The sequence below is a fragment of the Triticum aestivum genome, chromosome 4D, assembly GCF_018294505.1.
Source record: "Triticum aestivum cultivar Chinese Spring chromosome 4D, IWGSC CS RefSeq v2.1, whole genome shotgun sequence".
NCBI classification, from domain to species: domain Eukaryota; kingdom Viridiplantae; phylum Streptophyta; class Magnoliopsida; order Poales; family Poaceae; genus Triticum; species Triticum aestivum.
In genome coordinates this window covers 358502617-358511690 of record NC_057805.1, presented here as the reverse complement: position 1 = coordinate 358511690, position 9074 = coordinate 358502617, and the positions used below count along the sequence as shown (strand labels likewise).

General features: G+C 42.5%; 1 protein-coding gene across 2 annotated transcripts; it reads left to right on the top strand.

Annotated features, from left to right (window-relative positions):
- The first annotated feature begins 1975 nt into the window (after positions 1 to 1975).
- On the top strand, positions 1976 to 7594 carry LOC123097904 (palmitoyltransferase ZDHHC12-A). Of its 2 annotated transcripts, none has more exons than XM_044519753.1 (11): positions 1976 to 2422; positions 2500 to 2634; positions 3133 to 3199; positions 4884 to 4980; positions 5089 to 5182; positions 5267 to 5350; positions 5567 to 5607; positions 6294 to 6359; positions 7034 to 7093; positions 7193 to 7244; positions 7348 to 7594. In XM_044519753.1, the coding sequence occupies exons 1-11, from the start codon at positions 2257 to 2259 to the stop codon at positions 7422 to 7424; spliced, it is 939 nt and encodes a 312-aa protein (XP_044375688.1). In that variant the 5' UTR covers positions 1976 to 2256; the 3' UTR covers positions 7425 to 7594. The 2 variants fall into 2 exon arrangements, with proteins under 2 accessions (XP_044375688.1, XP_044375687.1); XM_044519752.1 differs by having other exon boundaries at positions 1990 to 2422; positions 5086 to 5182.
- The last annotated feature ends 1480 nt before the right edge of the window (positions 7595 to 9074 follow it).

Below are 9074 nucleotides of genomic sequence, written 5' to 3'. Positions count from 1 at the left end.
TCTAGATGCATTCATGTTTGCATTGGCATTTTTATTTTATTTTGAGTAGTTTCTATTTGAGTTGGTTTCTATTGTTTTCATTGGTAAAATTTATAGCATGTCGGTAGTCTGTTTTTACTGGCCGTATCTGTTATTCTGGCTCATCGCAAACAGTTCGTATGGATCAATTGTATGCCATATATCGCACACGCAACTCTAATCTGAATTGTGCTTGATGTCTCCGCCATCGCGCATAGTTCGTATTATTGGTGATGGTTTTATTAGAACATCGTTTGCGATTAATGCATCGCACACAATTTGGTCAAAGGGTCTCTGATTCATGCGTCGCATTAGCAGCATCCTGCAGTAGTGTCGACTAGGGGGAACGCTGCACGTGGCCCGCGGGGGGTCACACTGGAGGAGAGGCGACACTGCCTTATCCCTTTATCTCACAACGATTCTCTCCTTCTCTACTGATATCCACCATACCGCGCATCAATCAGACGAGCTCCGCACACTGCAACATAAATCTGATGAAGTTCGCCCAGCGCACCAGCGGGCTTTCTCCTCTTTTCTTCTTTCCTCTCCACCTTCCTCTGCTCGCAGTGAGAGAACACCCACACTACTCATGCGCACATCAGCGTCGTGCTCCTCCCCCGTGAGATTGGGGCCGACGCTGCTGGCGAAGGTGCTGCGACAACTTGGTGGCGATGCCGGGACCGTTGCGCGAAGGTGTTGTAACGACCTGGCGGCCAGCCTATAAGATGCGACGTCTGGCGATGATGATGCAACCACCGGTGGGATTTTTTTGTTGGAACCACCGATAGGATTTGCTAGAACCGCCGAGCGAATTGGGACCATGGAGCGAAGATGGTGGGATCGCCGAACGAATTTTGCTTGAACCACCAATTTGATTTGTTGGAACCGCCTGGTAGTTTTGCTGAAACCTCTCGACGTTGATGTTAGAATGTGCGGGGGGGGGGGGGGGCTAGTTGAAGCTGCGACCGACACCCGTCGGTGCTGGAGAAGACTCTGGCTGAAGCTGTGACAGGGCTTCCACCCGTCGATGACATAAGCTGCAATCGTGGGGGCGGGTAGCAAGCCATCAAAGGCTGTGCTGCAATCATTGTCGACAATGTACGATGACGGCAATTAGGTGCTGCGACGACATCATACAGGAACCAATGAGGATGGGCGATTCGAGGGTGTCGACCGGCGGTGCTTTGAGGGCGGTCGCTGCGTGCGTCCATGGCGGGTGTTCGCCCTGCTCTCTCCCCGCGTGCGTGCGTGGGTGTGTGGCTCTTTTCTTCTTCTTCTTTTGTGGGCTTTATTCAACGGTTGGGAAACAACACAATTAGCGCACAGGATGCGACTGGCGGGGGTGCTGGCGCCGGTTGACCGGCGCCTAGCACCGCCCCATTTCTTTGGCGTGTTGCTAGTTGTTGCTGTTCCCACACCACCGCCCACTACACATGTTCGACGAAATTCCCCCGCGAGTTCTCCAGTAAGGCCTCCTTTGGTTTAGAGGAATCTTGTAGGAATTTCAGAGGATAGGATTTCTATAGAAAAAATTCCTTTAGATCCCTTTGGTTTGTAGGAATGGAATCCTATTCCTATGGAGGAATTCTTCCTATCCGAAAATAAACATTAGCCTAGACTCAATGAAAAAAATCCTATGATGTGAATCAAAGGGCATCTCCTTTCCTATTCCTACTCATAGAATTTGAGATACATGTCATCTCATTTCCTATGACTTTCCTATTCCTACGATTTTCCCACTCTATGAACCAAAGGAGGCCACGCCTCTTTGGTTTGAAGAAATTTCATAGGAATTCTAGAGGATAGGATTCTTATAGGATTTTTTCCTTTAAAGCCCTTTGGTTCATAGGAATATATTCCTATTCCTACATAGGATTGGTTCCTATTCTCCACATTTCATAGAAAAATAAAAATGAGCCTAGACTCAATGAAAAAAATTCTTTGGTGTCAATCAAATGACATCTCGTTTCCTATTTCTACTCATATGATTTGAGATACATGTCATCTCATTTCCTACAAAATTCCTATTCTGTGATAATCCTATCCTATGAACCAAAAGAGGCGTAAGATTCGCCCGCATCTCCTTCGATTCCTTCCTCAGTTTGTCTCGGAATCCGGCAAGATCGGAGGTCTCGCCGGAACCCGGCGTTGGCCGTACCGACCCCGGCTGGATCTCCGGGCTCAAGAGTTATTGATGGTTCTTGGGATCCAGAGGGTGTGGCTGAGGAGTTCTCGGCGATGAGCAGGCTGGCGTCGGAGCTCCACCGGTTGCGGAGGTCGCCATGGGAGGTGCTGTGCTCCGCGCTGGTATCATGCGGCCTGGTTCTCTTCTCGCAGCTCGCCGTGGCCATAGTGCCCCGCCTCCTCCCATCCATCTCCCTCCTCGCCATGCTCCCCGTCGCAGGTCAGTGCGTGCCTGCTTTGCTTTCCTGTGGCTCTTTTAGTGCAATTTTGACCCTACTTCGGTTGCGCGCTGCACAGGTTTGGTATTCCTGGCGGCTATTCTGGTGGGCAGGTTCTGGAGGAGGTTCATCGGAGTGGCCGCGTCGGCGCCGCTGTTCGTGCTGTTCAACGTGCTGTTTTTGTGGGGCGTCTACCTATTCGTCATCCGGAGAGGTGAAATCCCCGTGCATTACATCTGTTTGGACTTTGCAGAGTGTGCGTATGTCTTTAGTGTTTGAAATTGCATATTATGTGTGTCTCCTTTTCCTTTTTAAATAGAAATAAGCATTCATTATAGCTCAGTGCGCTGGTGGATTGCCATTTGGACGGTGTTTATTGCTTTAGATATATGCTATATTTGTGGATGGAGCTAAGAACCGTTCCTGATGTATTGCAATTCTAGAGCATAGTTCTATTTAAATAAATATGGCAATACCTGACATTTCGTTATAATTTGGGATGGAATTGTAGATCAGGACATCAGTTGCCATAATTTTTCTAGGATCCCAGCATGTAGTTTATACTCGCCTCCTCACATTATGCATAACTTGTTTGAAAAAAATTATGCCACTTTGGAGCAGGGTGTAGTTAAATAAGTGTATAGAGCTTCTGATAGTTTTCTAACTATACTCTAGAATATCCTTGTTTTATAACTAGCCTTATGTTTTGTAGATACCTCTTCTCTACTAGACATGCTGATTAATGCTGAGTGTGCACTGCTTCTGTGGGGACTTTACAGGTTAGCTACTCCTCTGGAACATATTTTTGCGATGCACTTACTGATCTCTAAGCTCTATTTAGTCACTAAGGACATTGTTCATTGTAAACCTTAAACTATGGTTCTCGTTCCAAGATGGAATCTGAACTTTCAAACATTGAAAGTGGAACTTTGAACTTTCTAATCCTGATCCTAACCTTGAGCTTATACTTGTCCGGCACACCAGGAAAAAGGGTGTGGTGGGGGAGATGATGATGAGGAGAAATAGAGCTACATGAGTGGAATGGGGCCGGCGGTGGAGATGGACACTGGCAAGGAAGGGAAAACAGCTAGGGGAAGGGAGGTTGTTAAGCTTCATGCACTAGCCAACGCAACCAAAAGTCCGAACTAATGGAAAGGCTAGGCAATCCACATATACACTTCAACACCCCCTCTCACGTGTGACGCGGAAAGAGAGGCCTATATGTGGACACAAAGGGGGGAAGAACAATTTTTGGATAAATTGCAAAAGCCAAGACTTGAACTCAAGACCTTGGGCCATACCATGTTAAGCTTTATGCACTAGCCAACACAACCAAAAGTCTGAACTGATGGAAAGGGCTAGGCAATCCACATATACACTTCAACGGTGGCATGGGAGGTAGCTCGGCGATGAGAGAGAAATGGGAGTGAATTTGGGGAGGGCTAGGAATGTCAGTGACAAGAGTGCGCGAGGATATGAGTTCTTGATTGCGATCGCTCTTTTCATGTGATGTGGAGTGAACCTCGAGGCGAGGATCGGTCCGTTGTTGGCTCGATCTTTCACGGCACGAACCTTCATCGCAGCAGGTTTACGAAGATGTTCGCAAGTCCCACGGAAACAAAACGCCAACCCTTCGATCTGAAGGAATAACGTGGACGAACCGTATAGGCTCAGCTTGTAAACGCGTTGCAGGAACTCACATGCCAGTAGAGATTTTGACAAGATGTCTCTAAACCCGATGTCCTTCAAGCTTAAGAAATCCCAAATAATTAGAATCCTCACGCTGATCCTCTCCTTGCTGGGCAGGAATAAAAACGTAAAAGATCTTCTAGATTTTGACCCTGACGTAGCAAGTAGTACTGTAAATAAATTCTTGAGCCGTAGATTCCTTATCATGCACAACATAGGCTGTCTTCTCTGGTTTAAACCGATGGAAATTATTATCCATCAACGTGACTCACCAATGCATCATGTTCCTCATGCATGCATGGTTGTATGCACATAAATGAAAGTACCACAAAATGCGTACTAGTATTTTTCATTAATTCTTATGTATCCTTCTTGTCTTCCAGATCAATACGTATGTACTTTGGTACATGTACTTCTCCTGTTTTCAAGCTTGGCGTAACAGTGACGTCAACAATAATTATAGGTTCACCTTGAACACCACCTGTAGCATATTCAGTCGTGTGTGTAGACGCGGATGTATCATCATGGGTGTGTCAAAGTCAAACAAGCTTCAAGGTCCAAGGGTCGGGCCAGGATTATAAGATAAGGGTTCAGATTTTGGGGATTGGAAGTTCGAGGTTCATCTTGGACTCCATAATGAAGTTCAGGCTTTAAAACAACAACAACAACAACAACAAAAAAATCCATTTGGACATACTCCGCTTAACATTTATTGGCCTTAGCATACAACTGCCTCTGGGATTAGGGGTTTAGTTTGAATTTTTTTTATTGCAGGATTCTTTCTGGTGATCCCGGCATTGTTGCATACGAATCTTCATTTTTGGAAGAGGCTGGCTGCAAGGATTTCGTGGATGCTATATGCTCGAGTGAGGTGTTGAGAAAGTAGAGTTTTCAATGAAGTTGTTATATTAAGTTGCTAACCTGAAATCTGGACGTCGTGCATTAACATGCTGAATCTTTTGTACTTTTGGTGTAGAAGTATCCATCACTCTCAAGGGTGAGGCATTGTAACTGTTGCAAAGCAAATGTTAGAGGTTATGACCACCATTGCCCTGCATTTGGTAATTGCATAGGTACTATATTGCATTTTTTAGTTTTGCTTCTGTTTTTGCATTATAGATAGATGCACACTTTAACCTGCATAACGTGTTTTGCAGGACAGAAAAATCATAGGCTATTTATGGCACTTTTGACAGGATTTGTTGTTGCTGAATCGACATATACAATGTGTTCAACTAAATGTATGTGGCTTTTTATCTCCTTCACGTCTGAAATAAATTAACTGTTTTCCGGGATAGCTGGTCTACATGCTTTCACAGCTGGAAATGTCTTTTTTTCTAATTAAAGACATTGTAGATACATTTACTCTTTTTGGACTTTCACGTTTCGTATATCCAAATAGTATTCGCAGTCATGGATTTCGCTCCATTTGTAACTGTTTTTATTCTATTTTGCAGATATAACTAGTTGCATAACCTCAGGAACTTTAAGAACTGAGGTATCTCTTTCCATCATCTTATTTTGCATACCTTGCGAAGTGATATTGATTACATTGTCAAGCCAATTGATCTTTTGTTCCTTGCATGAAAGGTCTTACACATTTATCAGGTTTGGCTTATGCCCAAACGTAGAACATGGAAAGCAAATTTTTTATAGCAAAATCTGGGTGGCCCCAATGTTTTGGCTAAGTTTTGTTCCGAAAATACTATTAGAGTAGAAAACCCAAAACTTTTGCATCAAACTAGATATTAGCAAAATTTGGTCAAAGGTAGGCAAGGCAAACTCTGTTTGTCAAAGGCACAAAACCAACAGCTCATGTTAACACACAATGGTTGTCTTGTACTCCCTCCGTTCCAAAATAAGTGTCGTGGTTTTAGTTCAAGTTTTAGTTCAAATTTGAACTAAAACCACGACACTTACTTTGGAACAGAGGGAGTAGGCATCATGGGATTTATGACTTTCGACCAATGCTGATATTTAGGCACAATAAGTGCATCTGTAGTCTAGTTCGGTATGATTTCAGAGAACGTGTAATTCAGAGTGTTTTGAAGAATCCTGTCATATTTTAATTACAGACCATTCTTTTCAGTTTTTCCCCTATGATTCATTTGTTTGATTGGCCATCAGATAGCATCATTGTATGTAAGGATCACTGCATGATACTTAATTTGGGCAATTTTACAGAATCATTTGTCTCTAAACATGGTGATCGGCACAATGCTCTTCTCAGTCCTCCAAGTGATATGGCAGGTTCGTTGTTAACCTCTTGGAAGCCACATTGACCATAGTTTCTGCTTCTGTAACCATTTACCTCTGCACATGAATAAGCTGTATTATTTGGAAGGAGAAAAAGCATCTCATGTGTCTGAACTGTGGCAGTATTCGCTTATGAGATAGAGTTGTCTGCATGCAATCAACAATTTATCTGACAAGATAATCAGAATATTTTTTTTGGATAGAATTGAGGGTAATGGTTCGACAGATCATGCTTCATGAATTACGGACAGAAAAGGAACACAAATAATGTACTGTACACTACAGAGGTTTACAACTAGTGATATTCGTTGTCATGGTTTTTCATGTCTCAACTGTACTGAAAGTGCCAACATTTATAAAATTATATTCAGCTACGGCGATCCTGATATAGATGCACACTGAAAGCATGCAGCTAGAAATACCAGTTTGCTCTCTCTAATCTCAGTCACTGGCCGCTTTTTCTATGATTGACCAAGTGTCTTAAATATGTCAGCTCGCGGGTCTTCTTATTTTTGCAACAGCTTGAAATCTATCTTCCTATGCAAGGCCATGGCTGCACTTGTGTTGCTGTGAGCCTTTGTCTAGATCAAATGTGCTGATTATGACTTTTTATGATCCGTGTTGTTTCTCCTAAGTCTTGGGGTATGAATTTTGCTGCTCCTTGCCAGGTTGTGTTCCTGATATGGCATGTGTACGGCATCTGCTTCAACATCAGGACGGATGAGTGGGTAATGTCAAATTTCCCATGCTTTGGACTCTTTCTTCACCAATTGCAGGTCGTCTTCTCGTTTGCTGTTTCTTATAGCTAAGAGGTGAGATTTATCCAGATAAACTGGAAGAAATATCCTGAATTCCAAATGAAGGAACAGCCTCAGTCAGGTGCTTTACCAGTATAAACATTACCTCTGACTGATTAATTCCTCTTGTTGCTTTTTGAATTCTGGTACATGTTTGACCTTTTTTTTTCAAACCACAAATGCAGATTTTGAAGTCAAGTTTGTCAATCCATACGACAAAGGCATGCTTTGTAACATTAGGGAGTTCCTGAAGCCGAAATAATACAAGTATAATCTAAAACGCACCGAGACCGGAGAACACCCACTCAAGATTCCTGAAGATATTTTTTGCCTGTTACTGTACCACTGATTCATATTCATTGGTTTGTGTATCATTTGGACTGTGGCAGTTCAGAGTCTGTCTTAATACGAGCAATTAACATTTTTTGAAAATCCTCGTTGAATGCTATCTGCATGCTGATGAATGCCGCGTCGCTGCAAATGTGATTTAGGCACCCGCACAAGTATGGTGATCAGTTCATCAGTATGGCAATCAGGCTATATTACTGCAAATGGTACTATTACATCTCATTGTTTTGAGCGCTACACCTTTGAGCAGGTCGTTCTGTTCCTTAGTTTCAAAATAAGTGTCGTGGTTTTAGTTTAAATTTGACAAAGGTTTACTGCATAATTTTTGCTGCCCCATTAGGCACTAGCGATTGGCAATGCACTGGAAACTGATATACATGCAATTATGCAAGGGATGGCGTTGGCTATACAACATTTCACTCTGTCCAATCTGTTTCAAGTGAGGCCTTATTGTCTATCAGGAACAGAGTTGATTGGTCATCTCGTGGCTGAAATCAAGAAGTTGATGAGAGACAGGGAGTTTATTTCTCAGATGTTGATTAGGATTAAAATAGAGTTGCCAACCGTTTGGCAAACTATAGTCGTATAGAGTGTAGGACCATCACGTATTGAGGATCTTTTGTCTCTCGACTGTAGTTCTCTCGGAATAAAACTCCTTTCCCCTCGCGCAAAGAAAAAAGAAGGACAACGCTAACGCTCACACGTGTGGTGGGAGCTAAATTCGCTCGCACGCCCTATAGCATACAAACTACGCCATGTCACCGCATGTATGCATCTGAAAACCTTTTTGGATTTTCTGTTTTTAAAATGTTTTATCTCTTAAATGAAAAATCCGATTGAAGATCCGTTTTCATCATTAAATCCCTCGCGACGAGATCTTTGAAACTAGATCTCATATCAATATATTTCGACGAATTTTTTTGGCTAAAAGTTGCCATGTCTATTGCACATGAATTGCCATGATGTTTACACTGAAGTTGTCATGATATGTTTCAGCTATTTTCTTCTACATTTAAAAGTAAATTTTGACATATTATAAAACGGGGAATTAAGAAACTAGACTTGTCATGCAACATAAATTAAAATTGACATGATACATGCACTTAAAATTGCCATGGTTCATAAAAAAAAATTCATGGTCAAAGTACTGTAATTGCCATCATCGAAGAACTAAAATTGCCATGATCTACAAACTAATGCCACATGGCAACTTTAGTTTAAGCACTATGACAACTGCAGTGTAAACATCATGGCAACTTTTGGGCAAAAAAACAATCGTCGAAACATATCAACATGGGGTCTAGTTTTGAAGATCTCGTCGAGATGGATTTAATGGTGAAAACAGAATTTTAATTTGCTTTTTTAATTAGGAGATAAAACATTTTTGAGTCAAAAACCAAAAAGATTTCTGCTGATGTCATCTGTTCATACGTGGCAAAATGAATGATGATGGAGCATGTGGGCGGTGTGCAAACGCCCACACGCGTGGGCGTTAGTTTTTTCAAGAAAAGAAAGAAAGACAACGACGTGTCCGGCAAAAAAAAAAGAGAAAGAGAGACAACGA

What these genes read in the sequence shown, in the direction of transcription:
- LOC123097904 (XM_044519752.1), top strand. Translation starts at nt 2,257, where the DNA reads ATGAGCAGGCTGGCGTCGGAGCTCCACCGGTTGCGGAGGTCGCCATGG. An exon ending in CGCCATGCTCCCCGTCGCAG is followed by an intron (nt 2,423 to 2,499) that starts GTCAGTGCGTGC and finishes CGCGCTGCACAG; the next exon opens with GTTTGGTATTCCTGGCGGCT. An exon ending in CAGGAACTTTAAGAACTGAG is followed by an intron (nt 5,608 to 6,293) that starts GTATCTCTTTCC and finishes GCAATTTTACAG; the next exon opens with AATCATTTGTCTCTAAACAT.